The 20,144-nt window shown below is 39.3% G+C and overlaps 4 protein-coding genes across 4 annotated transcripts in view; 3 read left to right on the top strand and 1 right to left on the bottom strand.

Annotated features, from left to right (window-relative positions):
* Positions 1 to 2,366: 2,366 nt before the first annotated feature.
* Positions 2,367 to 5,630, top strand: comtd1 (catechol-O-methyltransferase domain containing 1). Its single transcript, XM_005744832.1, has 7 exons — positions 2,367 to 2,421; positions 2,508 to 2,626; positions 3,986 to 4,091; positions 4,659 to 4,777; positions 5,083 to 5,137; positions 5,229 to 5,362; positions 5,478 to 5,630. Exons 1-7 carry the CDS (start codon positions 2,367 to 2,369, stop codon positions 5,628 to 5,630), a joined length of 741 nt encoding a protein of 246 aa, XP_005744889.1.
* Positions 5,631 to 7,993: 2,363 nt separating this feature from the next.
* Positions 7,994 to 11,552, top strand: LOC102208546 (alpha-internexin). The gene is made up of 3 exons (XM_005744731.1): positions 7,994 to 9,030; positions 9,112 to 9,236; positions 9,637 to 11,552. Exons 1-3 carry the CDS (start codon positions 8,107 to 8,109, stop codon positions 10,847 to 10,849), a joined length of 2,262 nt encoding a protein of 753 aa, XP_005744788.1. The 5' UTR covers positions 7,994 to 8,106; the 3' UTR covers positions 10,850 to 11,552.
* Positions 11,553 to 12,354: 802 nt separating this feature from the next.
* On the bottom strand, positions 12,355 to 17,306 carry vdac2 (voltage-dependent anion channel 2). The gene is made up of 9 exons (XM_005744730.2): positions 17,180 to 17,306; positions 16,264 to 16,335; positions 16,118 to 16,167; positions 15,833 to 15,985; positions 15,634 to 15,686; positions 14,799 to 15,026; positions 14,442 to 14,592; positions 14,284 to 14,341; positions 12,355 to 13,373 (listed from the first exon to the last, which is right to left on the bottom strand). The coding sequence occupies exons 2-9, from the start codon at positions 16,328 to 16,330 to the stop codon at positions 13,282 to 13,284; spliced, it is 852 nt and encodes a 283-aa protein (XP_005744787.1). The 5' UTR covers positions 16,331 to 16,335; positions 17,180 to 17,306; the 3' UTR covers positions 12,355 to 13,281.
* Positions 17,307 to 17,419: 113 nt separating this feature from the next.
* The window catches only part of LOC102207547 (histone-lysine N-methyltransferase SETDB1-B-like), a 5,662-nt gene continuing 2,937 nt past the window's right edge, over positions 17,420 to 20,144 (top strand). The window contains exons 1-4 of the mRNA XM_005744831.2: positions 17,420 to 17,703; positions 18,644 to 18,799; positions 19,761 to 19,903; positions 19,985 to 20,120. Coding sequence (XP_005744888.1) covers positions 18,649 to 18,799; positions 19,761 to 19,903; positions 19,985 to 20,120 — 430 coding nt within the window. The 5' untranslated portion in view covers positions 17,420 to 17,703; positions 18,644 to 18,648. The remainder of the gene's footprint in view (positions 17,704 to 18,643; positions 18,800 to 19,760; positions 19,904 to 19,984; positions 20,121 to 20,144) is intronic.

Raw genomic sequence — 20,144 nt, 5'->3', positions numbered from 1 at the left:
ATTCTATTGATAGGAAGGCAACAGCAACTCAAATAACCACTCATTACACCCAAAGTAACCAGAAGAGCATCTCTTGATGCACAGCACGTTAAAGCTTGAGGCAGATGGCCTACAGCAGCAGAAGACCACGTCATGTATTGTTTGGATTTTTTGTGACAAGGTTAAAATTTGCTCTTTTTGGACTTCTGGAGAGTCGTCATTGTGTATAGGTACTGCTCCGGATTGTAAAACTTCCCAGCAGCCTACATCAATAGCAGCATAGCAAAGGTATGGAGTCACTTGTCAAGATTGGTTCATTGAAATCTCTGCCAAGGATGCCAGGTATCTGTCATCATCCTAAAATTGGAGTATTTGGACAGGAGAGATCAGGAAAGTGGAGGTGTGAAAGTGACCCAGATGACTCTACAACTTGCTTGTATCCGCCACAAAATTGTTGACTACTGTCAGTACCAACCTTTTATCAAATGTCCCAGAGGAAATATGCACATGCAACTCTGTCATTACTGTTACTGTTGCCTAAATAAGTCTTCGGTGTTTCTGATTGTAATTTGACAATATCATACTGAGCGTGTGGCCCTGTGTTGGCTATTTCCTCAGTGCAATATGTGAGCTCAGCCTTGACTGAACATGGGTTTGATGATTTGCTAGACTTTGCTTAGGTTCCAATTTCACCATTGATTTTTTTTTTTTTATAACTAGAGCATCCTCTCCTGGGCTTTGTCACTGTTACTGATGTGTGTGTTTTTTTTTAACCTATAATGATCACTCTCTATGTAGCTGTGTAACTAAATTAGTAGTGATGTGTACACAGTACATGCTGAGGAGACAAAGACAGCTAATGTCAATTAATATCAATTATAATATCTATCTAAAATACACCAACATTAACAAATTTACAAATAACCCACTGGTAACATGAGAACAAGTGAGCCTGTGAAAGTAAAGCTGCTAAACTCCTGAATGTACTTCACTTATGAGTCATTTTTAAAACGATAAAAGTGTTGATTCTGCTGTCCAAAGTTACATAAATAGGTTTTCGCCCTAACTTCATTCTTTATTTATTTCACCACTTTTTGACTTCTTGCCCCTGGGTTGCACATACTGGCTTGGTTTTGTTGGACAACTGCCCTTGAATAAACACTGCAGATGGTCTGGATGACCTCAGCTGAAATTCTGTAGCCATAATTGCTGACTTGCTCAGCCACCCTTTAAACTGCACTTCTTCCATGATATCTTCCAAGATATAAAAATATTAGGACTTAAATTTAACAGGACAGTAAAAGTGGAATTTCTGTGGTTCGATAAGGTTCAGCTCATGCATACCTTTCAACAAGGTTAGAATATAGATCAAGTTTCAGAGGAGCCACATTTTTTTCCCACATCACAATAACTTTAACATTTGGTCTTAACTTTCTCATTATTTTTGTTAATGTCTCTGTTGTGGTGCTCAACATACCCAAATGCCTGTCAGATTAAGCAGGGCAGTACCAGTACATGCATTCAGTACACTACAAAGGAAAACAAAAAAGAAAGCCTCTTTAGCCAACCTACCACTAGGAGGCAGCAATGCAGGCTAGAAAACAATAAGAAAATGCGCTTGAATCTCAATGAAGGATTATTAAGTGTCAGATCACATATCTTCCCAATAAACGGATATGAAATCTTAGAGATAGCTGTCAGAAATAAATGAAATGGCTGATTTTTGATGGCTATATGAAAATGAAAGTCGTGATTTTGATACCTTACATATATTACAGCTTTGCAAATCTGCATCTTGCTTGGGAATAAAGCCGTTTTGTTAAAGTGGCAAAACATAGGATGTTACTCTTCCTCTTACGGTGGCCACTAGTTGTTTTTATTCAATTGTTTTAGCACATAAATTAACACAGGGGGATAATGGGGAATTAAAGATTCAAGTTTCTAATAGTTGTTCGCATTGTTTATTACACAGTAATAAAGTGCAGATTAATAGATGGAAACTATAAATACAACAGTCTTTCTGTACTATTTTTAGAGGACTCACTGTCAACCACGGGTAAATCTCAAAATCATTAAGAAAGATTTGTTAAATAAATAAATTAAATAAATAAATAAATGCAAGTTATTAAAAAATATATTTAAAAGGTAGTTGTACATCTTATGCTTTGTTTTCTGAGTTTCATTCCATCGTGTGTTTTCCTAAATGCATCAACCTTGTGCTATCTTTTGCAATATCATTACAAATCAATACGTTGAGCGAAACCCTCTTAAAGGTTAACCAAAACAAATACAGGCTGGCACAAAAAGGCCTGACACAGTGAGAACTGGTAGATTCAAACAAAGAAGCTGCCCTGTGTTTCTTTACGAGAGCCCACAGCAGTAAGATAATGGCTGCAGAGATTAAAGTGCTTTTCTGTGTTGGACTCGCTCTCATACTAACAGGTATGTGATGACTTAAGTAAGGATGTGTGGTTGCAGTTTCTTGGATATCTCTGTTATCTCCATCTGTTTCATATTTTGTTGGTCAGGTGTGGGAAAATCTGCCTTTACTGGGAAAATCCATGGTATAGAGAATGTTGATCCCGTGCTTCAGTATGTAGCTAACAACTCACTGAGGGAGCACCCTGTCCTCACCAAACTCAGACTGGTAAGGTAACCAGACGAGCATAAAGACTGGATGATAACTTCATCACTAATTTCATGATGTACATTTGCCACTTATCTTAGCAAGAAATACGTGACTTTTTTCAGTAAGATGAAACCAACCAAAACCTCTCTTGTTACCTTCACCGTGTTGTTTTTAAATTGCAGTTAATGCAATTTTGTTTCCAGAGTTTAAAAGCATAAATAGTAGATCAGGTGGTGACTCTAAATTTCCCATATGTGTGTTTGTGAATGTCTATGGCTGCCTGTCTCTTTACGACCTGTCCTGGTTTGGCCCGGCCTCTCACCCAGTGTCACCCTCGAGGATAAATAAATGGATATGGCAAATGGATTGATCAGGATTCTCTTGAACACCTTTCACTTAACATGCGCAGTCGTGCTTTGCCAGCATTAATTTACATGCTGAGGCCACCAGCAGGTTATTTAGGTCAGGTGTAGGGCGTGTGGTCATTTTATGCTCCAGGCTAAAAAACTAAAGATGATTGTGTCTTTGAAGTTGGGGCACCCAAACTTTAGGTCTCACTGCCATCTGATTCAACAACAGAATATTTTTTTTAAAGTACCTGCTTAGAATAAAATGTATTTCCTGCTTTAGTGTAGTTTCTGTTTGAGTCAACTTTTTTATGATCTATTGATACTTATATTTAAACAAGGGCAATACAAGTGGAGGAAGACAAAGAAGATAATTAACACAGGATTGAAGCAGTAATAGCTTTGATCACTAGAGGGCAGCATAGTGCAACAAAACCTTACCAAACTGCATGCAACCTTAGTTTTATGCAGTGTAACAACACAATGAGCGTGTTGTCTATTATGTTAGTCAGACATTATATACAGACAGGTAACGCATGAAAGGAAAAGCTAAACCATTATATGTGTGGTAGTGTGCTGATGGAGCCTGGGTATACTATCTCAGAGACAAAGCCAACATGAAGCTGTCTGAAGTTACCACCTTTATCCAGTTATGAAACATTTCAGCCCTTATGGTATGCTCTCTTCCGCAATGATAATGCTCAAATTGATGTATGAAGATCTACTGAATGGCTTGTTTGAATGAACTGAAACATGCGCTATAGCCATCGGATATTTTTCAGTTATGTCACAGTTGTTCGGCTGGATTGACATCTGGTGTCTTTGGACAGTCGAGCTCGAAAGCACACTCTGCTGTTATCTTTCTTTTTTTTTAAACAGCAAATGAAGCAATATCTTTAGGAAGAACTGAGTTTCATCCTTCTAGTAAAGTTCCAAAAACTGATGATAAATGTCAAGTATTGAAACTTTATGTTTTTTCTTCTTCTGGTTATTCACCTGGATATTAAATTGCTTTATATTTTCAATTCAGAGAACCCTTGAAGACCAGTGGAGTACAATGATGGTTGCCAGTGATCAAGCCCAACTGATGGCAAATCTCATTAGGCTGATTAATGCCACTAAAGCTATTGAAATTGGTGAGTGAGACCAAAAAGAAAAAGAAAGGCCATTTTAAAAGGCAACAAAAACTACTGTGGAATTAAACTATTTCATAATTATACCAATGCTGAATGTACTAATTAGTATCAAAGTGCTAATCCCATAATAATAATAATATTATTAATATAATAATAAAGACATTCTAAGTATTCTTCCAACTTATTATAATTTAATGCTTGCTTGATTTTTTTTGTCTGAAAATGATTTTTTTGGCTTGAACTTTGCTGTCTGATTTTTTTCAACCAGCTTAGTCGCACAACTAAATCACATCTTTTGACTAAATAAAGATTTACTTATTTTGATCATCTTGAATATAGTGATTTGTTTGGGGGTTTTCAGACTTTGTAAATTTAAATCAGTGACTGGGAAATTTAATCCAGAGGAAATCAAATGTTACAAATTCAGTCTTTTTAATAGGCAGCAAAGTTACATTTGACAGATATTGAACTGTTTGTAGATTCAGGTCCTCGATGGTGTATTATCTGTTATCCATGTTATGCTGAAGATCCAAGTCTAAAGTGATTCTCCTTCAAATTATTATGCAGGGATGTACACTGGGTACAATGCACTGAATATGGCTTTGGCCATGCCAGAAAGTGGACGTGTGGTTGCCTGTGAAATAGAAAGCACCTACATAGACATTGCCAAACCCTTTTTTAAAGAGGTAAGAACAGCACAAGACACTTGCACAACACCACAATTTGGCATTTTGCAAGTTAAGTAAGACTGATTGTTGCTTCTGTCAGAGCTAAATTGTGCTGAAGACAGCATGCTGTACATTCAGACTGTCAGTACATCTTCACAAAACACCGTGGTCTGGACAGTAAAAAGGTGTCTGTTCAGGAAAGTGTGTCACATTAGAAGGCACGGCTGAGCAGGAAAATCAATACCTTTTTTAGCTTTTGCAAACACTCACTTTAAAAATCCCTGCAGATTTTCTCAATTACTGCTATTTAACGTTTTCCATAGGCGGGAGTCGAAAACAAGATAGATGTTCGGCATCAAATCGCTATGAAGACACTGGGTAAACACTTTCATAAATCTGTGTCTGTTTCTTTCTTTAAAAACAAGCAATTAAACCATAAATACATATATTTATATCTCTGTTTCACCAGATGAACTGATAGCAGCTGGAGAAGCTGGGACATTTGACTTTGTGTTCATCGATGCTGATAAATTTAACTATGACAGATACTATGAAAAGTCTCTAGAGCTGATACGAAAAGGGGGCATTATTGCAATTGACAATGTAAGTCCACTTCACAGAAGCACAATTAAACTCTGTTAGGGAAGTCATGCTGCAGTGTTGACAACGGGGAGGTGTGCAGCATGTTTTTACAGCTCTGTTGTTGTTGTATTTGAAGGTGCTGTGGAATGGAAAGGTTGTGAATCCTGCTCCCAGTGACTTGACCTCACAAGGTCTAGATGCGCTCAATAAGAAGCTACACAAGGACCAGAGGATTGAACTGAGCATGCTCACTGTGGGGGATGGCCTGACTATTGCTATTAAACGCTAACATCTCTAGTTATAGGTCAGACATATTTTTTCAGTGCATCAGTTCTGATATCAAATAAAAGCACATAAATTCTTTATATTGAGTCTTTTGTTGGTGTATTTAACATCAAATTGAGTGTTATATTTTTTCAGTCTTTACTGTCTCCATGTGTTTTATAAGATAAAATGCCCACGTTATGGTGCTGACATTTCAACATTAATTTCCAGTGGAAAGACGAAAACTACGTCATTGATAATTGTTTTGTGCTTTTAGTTGCATAAGTTTTTTGTTTTTTTAAATTTGACTATACAGAGTAGAGTGCACTGGTATCAAGTATTGCAATTTTGCCTTTGTATAGCACCACATTGGATTTCAAAAGCAGCAATCATCATGTGATTGAAGTGCAGAGATAGGAAACTAGGTGAGAATAGGTCTGCAATTGATTCCATTTTCATGGAATGATGTCTCATTGCAGTCTGATATGCAGCTGGTGAAAGTGAAGCAGAAAAAAGGGAACAGAGCTCAATCAGAGTTCAGTCAGCAATCAGAACATTTAAGTTTCCAGAACAACACTTTGGTGTGTTCTTCTAAAGAATGCATAGACTGGTGAGCAAAAGGTCAGAGGTAACCAGATTCTGTTGACATATGAAACTGAGATCAACATTTACTGAAGCAATGCAGAAGAGGGAGAAGGAAAAAAATGGCTCATAAATAAAACCTCATCATCTGGGGCTTAGTCGGGTATCACTACCAACAGCTGAACATGACCGCAGAGCTTACTATGGCAATAACCTCATAGTGAAGTTCACAGGTGACACAGCAGTGTTGGTGCTCGTCATCACCACAGGCAGAAGGTAGACAGACTTGGGCTGTGGTGTAAGGAGAACAACCTAATTTTAAACATCAACTAAACTAAGGGATGATTGCTAAATTTGACAGATATTAAACTATCTCTACATCAGTGGGGCGGTTATGGAGTTTCCAGCTTCAAATACCTGGGAATACACCTCAACAACACCCTTACCTGGCGTGAACACAACATCATTGATTGCTGTATTTCTTGAGGAAGCCCTAGGCAGTGGGGCTGAACTCCAACACCCTCAGTTCTTGCTACAGGTGTGTTGTGGAGAACACACTGACTGCCTGCATCTCTGTGTGGAACTGCAGCTGCACTGTGGCAGAGAAGCAGGCACTGCAGCGGGTGGTTAAAGATGCACAGAGGACCATCAGATGTAGCTTACTTCCCCTCTCACACATTTACCCAGCAGGTACAAGGACAGAGCAACCTGCATCATGAGAGAATCCACCCACCTGGCACTGTTTCCCAATCCCCTCAGGCCGGAGGCTGCGCAGCATCAAGTCGAGGTCCACCAGGGTGATGAACAGCTTTTGTTCCCAGATGCTGTGAGACTGCTGAACAGTACCCAACCGCCACACCTCTGAATACACACAATTTGCATTCTGTATTTTTAATGGACTTAATAAACTTTTAATGGAATTAATAGGTCATTTATTCATTTAAAAGTGTTTTATTTATGTTAGTATTATTCTTTAATTACATTTATATATATATTTTTAGCTTGACATTACTTTTATTATATTTTAATTAGGTCGTTACTTATTCTAATCATTATGAGCACTGAGACCTCAGTAACTTCATCTCCATCCATCCATCCATCCATCTTCATCCGCTTCATCTCATCCTGTCTTATTTCTCCATGATGGATGACAATAAAGAACTTTGAACCTTGACCTGCATCACTGGCCTTTATTCATGATGTAACTGCTGACAGACGTCACAGGATGAATTCTGAAGCATGCAAGACTTCACTTTCTCCTGAGATTCAGTCAAATGATGAAAACCAAATGTGATAGTGCTTCACAGTACAAATGGCTAATGACCCAAAACATACTGAGAAAGCAATCCAAGGGTGTTACCTGGCAAAGAAATGAAATGTTGTCGAATGGCTGAATTAGTTACCTGACCTCAGTGCAAACGAACATGTCTCTCACTCTTTGAAGACAAACAATCAGCAGCTGAAGGCAGCAGAAGGCAGCTGCTTGTAAAGCATCTCAAAAGATAAAACAGAATTTGAGGGTGGAGGGTAGGGAGAAAGGTACATGTAGTTATGTAGTTAATTGCTGGAAATATTAAAAATATTCCTAAAATTCATACTAATTAATTACGCCAATCTGAATCTGTCCAATTACTTTATGAAAATAGGAGAATAGGTACATACAACGACGCTGTACAGATTGTTATAATGTTGTTGTTGTTGATGATGATGATGATGATGTTGATGATGTTGAATGGTCATGTTACCGGCGTCACATGCTTAAAATGTGGTGTAAGCGCTGATCAGGTATTAGCTGATGCTACACCCTCTCAGCACCGTGGACAGCTCCATTCTGCATACCTAGCATATGGCGACGGTTATAAAAACCCTCGTGGAGCCTCTCTTTACTGCACCTTTACAGCGCCGACACGATTCACAGCATGGATAACAGACTCTGCAACGCACACAGAATCGCAAAAGAGCTCGATTCACAACAAAAAGCTAGACATTTGCGACCGGATAGCGGTGTCGCCATCAGGGGGACGAACTGGACCAACCCGGTAAATGTACATGCAAAGTTTAATGACAAAGAAGTGATGCAGGGCTTGAATGATCGGCTGGCGGGATTCATAGAGAAGGTGCACCAGCTGGAACACAAGAACCACGAGCTGGAGAGAGAAATTGAAGAGATACGAGGCAAAGCAAAGCCCGCATCTTGTTTAGAGGAGGAGTATGGAGAAGAAGTCAGGAAGATGAGACAGCTGGTTCAGGAAATTGCACATCAGAAGCATCAGATTGATATTGAGCATCAGAATTTAGAGGAAGAGCTTTCCACCTTGAGACGGCAATGTGAACAAGAGGTTCGTAGCAGATCCGATACTGAGAGTAAAATCATGGTCCTGAAGAAGGACGTCAGCGACGCGTATCAGGCTAAACTACACCTGGACAAGAAAGCGCAGTCCCTCGTAGATGAAATCCACTTCCTGAAGAACAACCATGAGGCCCAGGTGGCAGAGATATTGGACCAAATCCAGGGAGCGCAAGTAACTGTGAAAGACCACGAATTTGGACACCCTGGCGTCACTGCGGCACTCCGAGACATCAGGGCACAGCTGGAAGGTCACAGCGCGTCCGACATTCAGCAGATAGGAGAAACTTTCCGATCTCAGATTGCAAGATTAACGGAGGCAGTTGACACCAAGAGAAAGGCTTTAAAAGCGAGCCAGCAAGAGATTCAGCAGTACAGGAAGAGCTTGCAGGCCAAAAACATCGAGTTGGATTGCGCTAAAGGTACCAGAGAAGCGTTGGAGAAGCAACTTCATGACGTCGAGGATCGCCACATGGAGGAAATTATTCACTATCAGGTAAAGTGGTTTTCATGTTATAATTAAGCCGTGCGCATTGTTTATATGCTCACTTAACAAATGTTATCTTTTCTGCCCTAGAACACAATCAAAGAACTTGAAAATGAGCTCATTAGTTGCAAATTCGACATGTCTGGTTATCTGCGGGAATATCAGGATCTGTTGAACGTGAAGATGGCTTTGGATGTGGAGATACTGTCTTACAGGTATTATTATCACGGTGGCTAACTTTTGTCTTCTACGGGAAAGAGATTATTTATGTACTCCATAGACTTCCACATAGATCCCACTTTTCAGACTCTTAGATTAAAGCAGCTCATAGTGCTTTGATCAGGCACTAAGAGCCCTGCATTTACCTAGACTGAAGCTAACTTCATTGTCCCGGGAAATCAATGACAGTGCAGTGCTGTGGAAATGATGTTACTGCAACAGTCAGTTGGTAATGTAATGAGAACAGTTCTTTTAAGGGTCTAGATGGAGAACATTACATTACAGTGTCATGTATGAGGTCAGCCTTTGGTAAACTTTAGGTGAAATGTCAGGTGTTTGATGACATTTAAAAGACAACCAACACTTAACATAAGATTTGTCTTTCTTGTCCTGCAGGAAACTTCTCTGTGGTGAGGAGGCTCGGCTGTCCACAGAGTCAGACACACACATCTCTTTGCCCTATATCTACCATCAGTCCCCTATTTACACGCTTCCTTGCCATAACCGACCGGGAGGCCCACGCAGGCGAGCAGAGCCCCACTACAAGTTTGTAGAGGAAATCATAACAGAGACCACCAGGGAAATTGAGATGTCAGAATTTGAGGATACAGGCTCAGAAGAGGGAAATAATGAGCAGGGATGTTCCAAAAGTGAGAGAGGGAGCGGTAAGAAAGAGAATGATAGCAAAGATACGAGAGAGAGAGAAGGTGACCAGATATCTGACAGTCAGCAGAATCAAGTATCAGTGGTAAATGAAGAGAATGGACGTGATGGTGGGGGTAAAGAGAGTCCTGATCAGGATGATCAGGGTTATAAAAATAAAGAAGGGTCACAGGAGACTGAAGTGGCTGAGAATGACGAAGAGAACAGCATAGATAAAGTTGCACAAAAGGAAGATTTATTGGGTGAAAGCTTTGTTGTTGAAGAGCTTGAGCATCAAGAAAAAGCTGAAAGCACAGAAAAGGTGGATATGACAACAGTTACAGTGGAAAAGGCTCAGACAGAGCTTTCTGTTAAACTTTATGATAAACTCCAAGTTAATACTGAGAACAAATCTGTGGCATGTGATCAAGGACATGGTGAGAAAATAAGTTTGACCTCAGCTCTTGCAAATAAGTCTGTTGGCGAAATCTCTGTTCATGAGTCTGAACAATCAGAAAAAACTCAAGAGCTAGGCAACGCTATTCAGGTTCAGGATATGGTTAATCTTAATTCTGAGACAGATGAGAAGGCCACAGGTTTGACTGCTCAATTAAATTCACATACAGCACTTGTGAATGAGAGAAAGGAACATGCTGATACAGAGCCAAAGGAAAGCAGCAAATCTGATGCTGCAGCTGAGCACAAAGTAGCAAAAAGCATTCAAGATACAAGTAATGATAGCAATAAAGACCAAGAGAAAGAATCATCTCTTACATCTAATGTAAAAAGTCTTCCTAAAGTGGAAAGTCTACAAGCAAATGCTGGGGATAGAATTCAAACGGTTCAATCTGCAGTGCCAAAGGAAAAAACAACCTTAACTGCAGAAATCAATGAGTTTCATCAGGGGGCAGCAGACAGAAACCAAGCACAGCAACCAAAGGGGTCTGATGACGCCGATCGTAAATGATCCTTAAGGTAATACTTGGAAGGTGGACAGTGTAAAGTCAGAGAAACACAAGGGCAATAAAACCAAAACAGGGTTATGGAAGATGTGAAGAATGCTTCCATTTAATGAGACAGCAGTTTAAACAGGCAAATATCAGGCAAACAAAAAGAGAATGGCTTATCTAATTCAAGCATGAAGCAGAGTCAAGCAAAGAGAACAAATCTCAAGGCTGCAACTTCTTTTCCAACACAGAGAACACAATTTCTCTAATGTTTGCTGGAGTCTTGCCTCTGAACCTTAAATCAGCTTGTGATGTATCAAAAAATCCCTTTGAATCACGACAAAACATGTATGAATGTAAAATGAAAGCTGCCTTTAATTTTTTTTTGTCCATCATTATCTGCTTTGGTATGTGCTGACAAATAAATGTGAGATTAAAAGATCCTCTGATTCTTACTGTGAATGGAGCTGTTATATTTATGAAACAGCTAGCTCGTAACATACATACTGTTTACACTGATTGCTACTGTGATGCTCTAAACATATTAAACGCTTCTAATGAAGCTACTTCACTTACTTTGATTTTGAATGCATAAATGTGACATTCCTTTTAAGCCTATACCTAAAGAATTAAACCTGCTAGTACAATTAGGAGACATATCACATGAAATCAGCTGTATTTTCATTTTAAAACCTTTCTTTTTAAATGATTAAAAATAAGTTTGTATTTATTTTTTGCATTTTACACAAAATCCCAACTTTTTTGGAAAGGAAAGGAGTTGTAGGCTTCCATGAGGATTGATTCTCTCATGTCGTGCTGTTGCTTGTTCGTTAGTTTATTGATTGTTCAACGGTGTCCACTCTGTGCTCAACATCTGTTTTTGATATTTTATACCATATCATTCTCTACTGGACTTGATATTTCCAGAACTTTCCCCCAGTTTCCGTCTACTAAATATATCAGATGAATGTGGGTTTGACAGTAAAATCATCTATCATCCTTCCCAAAATATCACTTAAAAGACTCTGAATAACTAAGCAACACACATACACACACAAAAAAAGCCCTCAAGTGGCATGCTAGCTCCAACTTCAATCACCTTCGCAAGACTTGAAGCAGTTGATGGTCCTCATTAAATCTGACAACCTTAGATGGCTGAAGGGTGAATGGCATAAAGTGCTTTAATTTTGGTGTTCAAAGCACACAGAAGACTCAAGGAAGTTGAGACTGCTGTCTGTGCTGCAAAAACGCTGACAGTCTGATTACAGAATTACTAAATTACCTTTCTTGCAATATATTTGAACTATTTTTTCCTGCTCTGTCAGAACAACTTTAATTTGACAGAGGCTTAACAGTTTGTTTCTTAAAATATTTTGCCTCATTTAAGAGGTATTCACAAGTCAGATAAGCAAGCAAATTTGACTGAGCTAAGAGACCCTGATCCTCTTTCAAAGTTTAATATTAACCAGTTAATAAATATGGTATGGTTAGTGGTAAGCTACCATCGACTACTAGAGTACGTTTGTGGAGTTCAAAGACTTTATTGAAAATTAATACACACACAGAAGGACCTTCCAGTGGGCTCTTTGCTCTGAGTAGGGAAGCACTTTTGAGGGTGTACACGTGCAACTTCAAGTGAGAACTCTTGTTCTAGAGATTGACAGTTTGGCATTACTAAGAACATCAATGATGCGTCTCCCAGATCTGTTCGTACAGAAACAAAAGCTTGTTCCCGTTTGTTTGGCCTTGTACACAGGTGTCTTTCAAACTTGCAGTTCCAACTTTAAGCAACCCCCCAAACTATCAAGTTTTAGGGAAGGTAACATGTGCAGCTTTAACAGAACATGAAAAACTGCAATGGACAAAGCAAAACAAAACATCACAGGGATTTATTTTGTCCTTGTGTGCATCGACAGGTAGGTTTCGACCACATTTAAATATTAGCAGGAAAAAAAAAAAAAAAAAAAAGGTAGTGTACTAGTGTACTTAACAAGGTTGCAAATAACTGGATGACAAAGGAATATCAGATGGTCATGAGTGTGAATTCAGAGCAAGTATGACAATGCTCCCCACAGATCAATGTATTGATGTTTACACATAAAAAAAAATAAAGAGGAGTGTCTTGGATTATCACAATAAAGCCACACAGAATTGATGACAAAGTGATTGTATTTATCGGATTATTATGGCAGTGCTGGACAGGAACAATGACATGATTTATAAATATTATGCCAAGAACTGTCTCTTGAACAGATGTGACTACAAAGTAAAAAGCAACAAAAGATAAAATGTACCACTGACAGAAGCACCAACTTGAAGTGGTACTCAAGAGTTTGTTGCAGTAGCCTTTGAACCATTCTCTCCAAGATATCCCCTTGCTGGCTTGAGTTGGACATGACATTTAAGGCCAGGTTCTTCTGATATTCCCTAGTCCTTCCAGTATGAGGAAAGCTTAGGCTTCCAATTCCAAACCAAGACCCAGCTTGTGGCCTCCTGCGTTGATGTTCTTTCCGTCGACCATACCAGAAAGGGTGAGTTTCACACCTGCACACAAGATGAACTCACATTAACCGTTACAACATTCCTTGCTTAAATCACATTCTGATACTTGTGAGAAAAACGTAGGCGGTTAAGTGTTTCTATAAATGTCTCTGTTATAGGTCAGTTTAGGGCTGTGCGATATGACCAAAATCTCATATCCCGATATAAGAATTCTATCGTCCTGATAACCTATAAATCACAAAAATTTAACATTTTCTGTAAATTCTGTGAAGGAAGTGTTTCCAGCTGCGCGTCATGTAGCTGGAGTCGAGTGTTTTAACAGATGCATGAAACTATACATTTTTAGACATAAGTTGTAACAGCCGCCATTTTCTTTGTGAGTATTTATTACACGGCGTGCTGCGGGGAAAAGCCTGTTCTAACGTTTGAGTCTAAGGTTTATTTTTTAGCACCTGGCGGCTCTTTTTTTACTTCTCTTTTAACAGGATCTTGAGCTTTATTGTGAAAGGTTTATGTGGAACATAAACAAGCGGACATGCGATGGCGTTACCGTCGTTGTTGCTAACGACGACGCATAAAAACAGGCGCTTGTCTGTCCGTAGTGTGGTTACATTAAATATAAGAGAAAGAGAGAACTTTAAGAAATTAATATAGCCACTACAGTGACCATCAAAACAATGAAAAAATATTACTGTAAACTGTTTATTTTGCGACACCACGAAACAAACGATAGCGTAAAATGAAACGATAGACGTTTTTAGATCCTCATCAGATATATATATCGTTATATCGAACAGCCCTAGGTCAGTTCATTTATTTATATATAGATCAACAAGTCTAAACTTCTGTGTGGAACAGCGTTAGATTAAAGGATACAAGATTAATACGTGTCGTAAGAATAGATGTTAATTAACTTTTCAGCAGTTGATGAACCTGTAGAAAAGCAACTCACCTGGTCTAAGGGTTTGGGTGTACCCAACACCAACAAGACTATTGTTGTTCACTTTAGCCTAAAGGGTGGGGGAGGGAAAAAAAGTATTTAAGAGTCAGTGTAAGACAATCACTTTTCCTTTTCCACGTTATTCTGAAACCCTGTGCTCAACTACTTACACTGATGGAGGCATCGTTGTCCAGCTGGTATTTGGCTGCAATACCAAAGCGTGTGCTGTTGCTGCCAGCAGTCCATGCCAGGTTGACTGCAGTCTCCAGATTGTCGCTCACCTTCTGGTAGATGGAGCCACCAAACTCAGCACCGTCATTGCTTCAAAGATCATAACACAGATTTTAGGCAACAAGAATCCAAATATGGGATTTCTTAAGAAAGTGTCAATTGACTATAACTCATATGCTTCCAATTTCTCAGAGTTAGGCAGCGGTTTTGGAACTATTTTGAAATTATTTATTATAAATTTGGGGAAAACATTTTAAAATTAAAATCCAAATGAGTAAAACATGATCTCTACTTACACATTGGTATGCAGTTGGAAGTCTCCCGTCTTGTAGCCAATGGCAAAGTTGTTGCGCGCCATTTTTGATTTGGCGGTGTCAAAGCTCATCTGGTAACCAGCGAGCCATCCCTCGTATCCAATGACAGCAGCTCCGTGGATGGTGGGGCCAGCAAAGTCAAAGTCAACATCGCAGCCCAAGTTGACGTACTCACGCTTGTAGGCAGCCTTAACTTTGCCGCTCTTCTTGCTGTTGATGAGAAAAAAAAGTCAGTTTTCTAAACTAAAACTCAAATAAAAACTTTTAAATCAAGTCCAGCTGAGAGGTTACATTTCTCATGGTATAATAATAAAAACCCATTTGTCTCAGCAGTGGTGTTTAGTTTTAGCATGACACTGTAGCTGTAAACATGCTGTCTCCATGTAGCCACGTAACTCCACCCTCACTATGAAAGATGACACGCTTCCTCTGGGCCATGTTCCCTTTCCTCATGTGATTTATATACTCCAGAAAGAAAGCTTACTTGTTGTTGCCTCACCATATGAGCAGCATAGTAAAGTCCAACATATTTCTTCTAATGACGTTCAACTAACTGCTAAAGCACATTTAAGTAAAAAGTAAAGTAAAAATAACTAAATAGGAATGACTGAGAGCCAGTCTCTGTAATGGCTTTTTAAAAAGACTACCTCCATACTCTGATTAAGGTCACATAACCAGCAACAACAACTCTCAGAAGGACATGGAGCAAAGATCTGGCTCCTATAATTACTAGTCTAAAGAAACGATGGTCATAACAAGATTCATTCATTAAGATTTCAATAAGAATTCACAGAAATTTTCATTTGATTCATCTTACCCAGTGTTTGGTGAGAAGGTTGTGTCAAAAGTCAACTTCAGTCCTTTGGCAATCTGTAAGAAACAATAATAAATCACTAATGAATGCTGTGTGGTCATCTTTAGAGTGTGTGTGTGTGTGTGTGTGTGTGTGTATATATATATATATTTGCTTTTCTGTGACATGTTGTTAAATAACAGCAAATGAATACATTCCTAACCTGATCTTCAACGGTGATTTCTGTTCCCAAGGTGTTGTCGGTATTCCACTTCTCAGTGAAGGTCAGGCCATATTCTGACCGCTTGTATTTAGTTTCCAGACTTCCCACGACTTTGCTGGTATCAGTGTTGGAGAAGCCAGATGTTTTGAATTCCTGTAAGAGGCAATTTTAGAAAAAATGCCAACAACAAGCATAAGGACAAATTGCTTTGGCATCAAATTACCATAAGGCTGCGCTCTTATTGCAGTTTTTGGCTCACAAATAAAATGACGAAAGAAATCTTACCACTCCGCTGGCTGACTTTGTCTTGACATCAAGCTTCACCTGGCCAAATCCTTAAGGAAAGACACATTGATTTTTTTTTTCAAATTATTTTAAAGCTTTCCTACAATTTTAACACATTGGCCAAACCTTCAAAAATCAAATCATACCATAGCCTTTGTTGAAGATGTCCTTGGCAGACTTGCCCAGGTCAGCATATGAAGGAGGCACAGCCATTGTATCTGTGAACAGAATTAACATACTGTGGTACAATTATCTTAATTTTTAATAAACGAAGCTCCTTTCTGCTTGCTTTTTCACAAGTGGTCACAGTGGGTAGCTGTACTTGTGTCTGTTTATGATGTGAATGGAAACTGTACATGAATATAATAGGTAGACGTTGCTTTCACATTTTATCCCATCGAAGTGTGAAATACTGTCAGAGTCTGGAGGACATCTTCAGCATAATAATCTACTCTTTCTAAAGTTTTGACATCTGTAATGAAAACTAAGCCTTGCATTGAGGAGTTATAACCATTTCACCATCCCGCTGATGACCTGATGAGCAATGTACACTGCAGCAAAGTCAAACTTGTAGTACTGTGCTCGTCAGAATACAGTCTACAACTCTATGGTGAAAGCAGCCTATCTGACTGATAAGAGGCAGCGGGCCTGGCTCTAATTAAACTACTCCTACGCATTAACTGACAGTCACAGCTAGGCGTGGCGAGGTACATGCCTGTTCTGGGAGATGTGTTACTTAAAATGATCGTTCGCTCAAGGAGTCCTCTAGTAGCATGGATAACCAACCATTCTACGTAGTGGATAACCAAAGCATAGCTAATGTTAAAGTTGTGAATGTTTTCCTAAAGTGCTTTTAAGCCACACATCTTACATTTTAGCAGCATTAAGCGCATAACAGCAAAACTGGCCAGTATTCCACGCGACATGTGTCAGGCGCAGCTAAAGCTAGCAGCTAACTTTGCTAGCCTGGAGAGTGCCGGTGTGTGTCAAGCGCTTCACAACTGATTAATCCGTGCTGTGAAGAAGAATAACATCGTAAGCCTAAATTAAGGAGTCTCTTACCAGTGGAAGATGATGCTAGCGGCGTAGGAAAGTGGTTTTTATTACAAATATTCCTCACAACGCAAAACCGAGGAAGGCGTCACCGGTTGGAGGGCGAGCTGAAGGAGACTTACTGCAACCAAATCCTGACCTATCACGTCGTAGCTCAGGACCCCAGGCAGCCACAAGGATGCCTGGGTAAAATCAAACTTGCGTCATTCTCGCGGGCAACCTACTTGTTTTGGGGCCTAGTTGCCACAAAGTATGAAAGCAAATTTTGGAATGGTTCCTATTTTCGTACACGTCTAAGTAGCAAAAAAGAATCGTAGTGCGAGTTGTTTTGTGTAATTTAAATACTTTTGCGATGCAAAATCTGAAAGGAAGTTTAACGGTATGTTTCTTTGTTTCCTTTTGTACGTAGCCTGTCAGTGCTAAAGGAAGTTAGCTAGCTCGAGCGACCGATTTTTAGCTTTTAATTGCTTCTGCTCACAAAAAGGACCAGACCTTTGTGATTTTTAAGGTGGATATTCGGGATACAACAACAGGTAAGTCTGTGTGCTTGGTTATAAGAACAATCGTGATCGTTAGGTTAACTTTCAGCCGTAAAAAGGAACAGTTAAGCTAACGGCATTTGTTGTACTAAAGAAAAGCTAACGGAAAGAAGTCAAAACACACGTGAACGCGTTTATTAAACGGCCGTGTTAACTGACTCATTTTTTTCCTGCATTCATGTCTTTATTTTCTACAGTACATGTAGTATTTTTCCCCGGTTAAGCTGTGTGTGTGTGTGTTTTTGTTTGTTTGTTTTTTTTATAAAGTGGCGTAGTTATTTTTTATCGTGTTACTAGAAAACCATACAAGAGAACCCCAAGGTGCTCATAATAAACTCTTGTGTCAGGTAGTCTATTTATTTTGTCATTTATTCAGTCCTGGGTCCTGGGCCCAGACCGACCACATGTACTACACCACCTCCTTCAGGTCACCTGGGGCAATACCGGGTCAGGCTAGAGATGTAATTAGGAGCTTGTGGGTCTACCTTCGAGGGCACTTCCTGGTTGGATATGCCCAGATCACCTCATCCAGGAGGGGAACTGGTTAGATGCCTGAACCACTTTAACTGGTGCCTTTTGGTGCGAAAGAGTAGTGGCCCTACTGTCCCTGTTGAAAGGATGAGGAGTTCAGTCGTTTGCAAAGGGAAAGTCCAGCTGACCTTTGGGGATATCAAAGTTCACTACTCACATCTCGTGACCATAGGTGAAGGTATGGTCATAGATAGTGAATTGACAGCTTTGCGTCTATGCTGTGCTCTCTCTTCACCACGCCAATACAGAATCCGCAACACTGCAGAAGTTACCCTAATTGTCAATAAGACCCCAAAATATTTAAACTTCTCCCCTTGGGGCAGCAACTCGTCTGCTTACACTTATCTTTGTACAGAAGCTTTAATAAATGACTGAAAGCTCCAATGTTTGATTTTTGTTATAGTGGCCATGGCTATGATTATGACTGTGGATCAGTTGGAGACGAAAACATTGTTACTTCAGGAGTCCTTGAAGACAGAAGAAAACCTGTTGGATTATGAATGTGAGGAGTCCTTGAAGACAGAAGAAAACCTGTTGGATTATGAATGTGAGGATGAAAGTAAGTATGTTGTTGTTATATGACTTTGAGCCTTCCACTTGACCATTTGCCAAAAAAAATTCATAGTCCAGAGTTTGGACTTATCCTTGCTTCGGACTGCTCCCAGCCAGACCTAATGGGCCAAGGGCCAACCACCAGGCACACACCTCCCCTGAACTATTCCCTAGATTATTCACTCATAAGGGTCTTTTGACTCTCTCTTTGTCTGGTCCCTCACCAGTCCCATGAGAGTAAATCAAAACTCTCGATTTGCAAATGTAGTCACAAGCTAAAATACTAAAATATATTTGGAAAGAACTACACCGAGGCGAGGTGTAGTGCATGTAGTATGATGAACATGCCCAAAAAAAAAGGAAATCAGGAAAGATGCAAACGCTTTTTCACATCACTGTACAAAATCATTGCTTTAAAATTTTAGTTTCATATATCATGTAATTTTCAAGCTATAGATCTGAAAAATGTTCTTTCGACTTCCATCCAGCATGTTTGCTTGCCCTTCAAAGTCTGAGACAATGTTTAAATATGAATATCTAAAAAAAAACTGTTAAAGATAAGCACCTGAAATTGTCTTTAATGTCTCTTATCATAAAACGAATCAGGATCTGTAAATTGGGACAGAGGTATCAAAAGTGTATATTGTATGTAGTTGTATTTAATGGTAATGCAAAATAAAACACACAAAATGTATTGTGACATGAAATTCTTAGTAACGGGATTGGAGATGAAATGACCCATGTATTGTACTAGTGACCAAAAATCTCATCCATGTCCACATGGTATCTTAAGCTTTTTATTGAACAATAAAATGAGTATTTAAAAAATAAGTTATCAAAAGTTTCTTATTAATTTAACATCTAATTAGACTGCAACATAAACATAATGTTTGTTTTAGTTTTGCTTTTGTATTTTTTTTTTTGTCTTAATTGCACATCACATTTTACACTTGTGTTTTTCTTTGCAGAACATATGTTTGAGCCTCCAAATGACTCAGTTTGCTGTGTAAATGAAACTGCCAGAAAGAGGAAACTATGCCAAAACGGCTTGGACTGTCCCAGACCATTTAAAAAGCCAGTGGTAGTGTTGACTAGACTTCCTGAATATAAGGTGAGGTCTCTGCGACCACCAACGCCTCAGCAGTTCTACAGTGAAGATGAGTCTCTCAGCAGCTCTGATTCTGATATGCAGTGGGAGCCAGAAGTTGATTCCAGTGATTCAGATTTTTCACCCTCCAACAATACACAGAAACCTGCAAGAATGAACAAATGCAGTGAGAGCGACAGAACACCACCACCTGCTTCACCTCCGAGCACCAGCACCAATGGTAAGGTCGCAGACGCCATAAAAT

This window comes from Pundamilia nyererei, unplaced genomic scaffold (assembly GCF_000239375.1).
Source record: "Pundamilia nyererei isolate P.nyererei 1_Seehausen unplaced genomic scaffold, PunNye1.0 scaffold00149, whole genome shotgun sequence".
Lineage (NCBI taxonomy): Eukaryota > Metazoa > Chordata > Actinopteri > Cichliformes > Cichlidae > Pundamilia > Pundamilia nyererei.
This window is presented reverse-complemented; position numbering and strand designations above follow the sequence as displayed.

Excerpts from the sequence above, each read along its gene's own strand:
- vdac2 (XM_005744730.2), bottom strand. The coding sequence starts at position 16,330 with ATGGCTGTGCCTCCTTCATATGCTGACCTGGGCAAGTCTGCCAAGGAC. Across the intron at positions 16,168-16,263 it reads CATCTTCAACAAAGGCTATG|GATTTGGCCAGGTGAAGCTT; the intron begins GTATGATTTGAT and ends TCTTTCCTTAAG. Across the intron at positions 13,374-14,283 it reads CACCCAAACCCTTAGACCAG|GTGTGAAACTCACCCTTTCT; the intron begins GTGAGTTGCTTT and ends TCTTGTGTGCAG.
- LOC102208546 (XM_005744731.1), top strand. The coding sequence starts at position 8,107 with ATGGATAACAGACTCTGCAACGCACACAGAATCGCAAAAGAGCTCGAT. Across the intron at positions 9,031-9,111 it reads AGGAAATTATTCACTATCAG|AACACAATCAAAGAACTTGA; the intron begins GTAAAGTGGTTT and ends TTTCTGCCCTAG. Across the intron at positions 9,237-9,636 it reads GTGGAGATACTGTCTTACAG|GAAACTTCTCTGTGGTGAGG; the intron begins GTATTATTATCA and ends CTTGTCCTGCAG.
- comtd1 (XM_005744832.1), top strand. The coding sequence starts at position 2,367 with ATGGCTGCAGAGATTAAAGTGCTTTTCTGTGTTGGACTCGCTCTCATA. Across the intron at positions 2,422-2,507 it reads ACTCGCTCTCATACTAACAG|GTGTGGGAAAATCTGCCTTT; the intron begins GTATGTGATGAC and ends TTTGTTGGTCAG. Across the intron at positions 2,627-3,985 it reads TCCTCACCAAACTCAGACTG|AGAACCCTTGAAGACCAGTG; the intron begins GTAAGGTAACCA and ends TTTTCAATTCAG.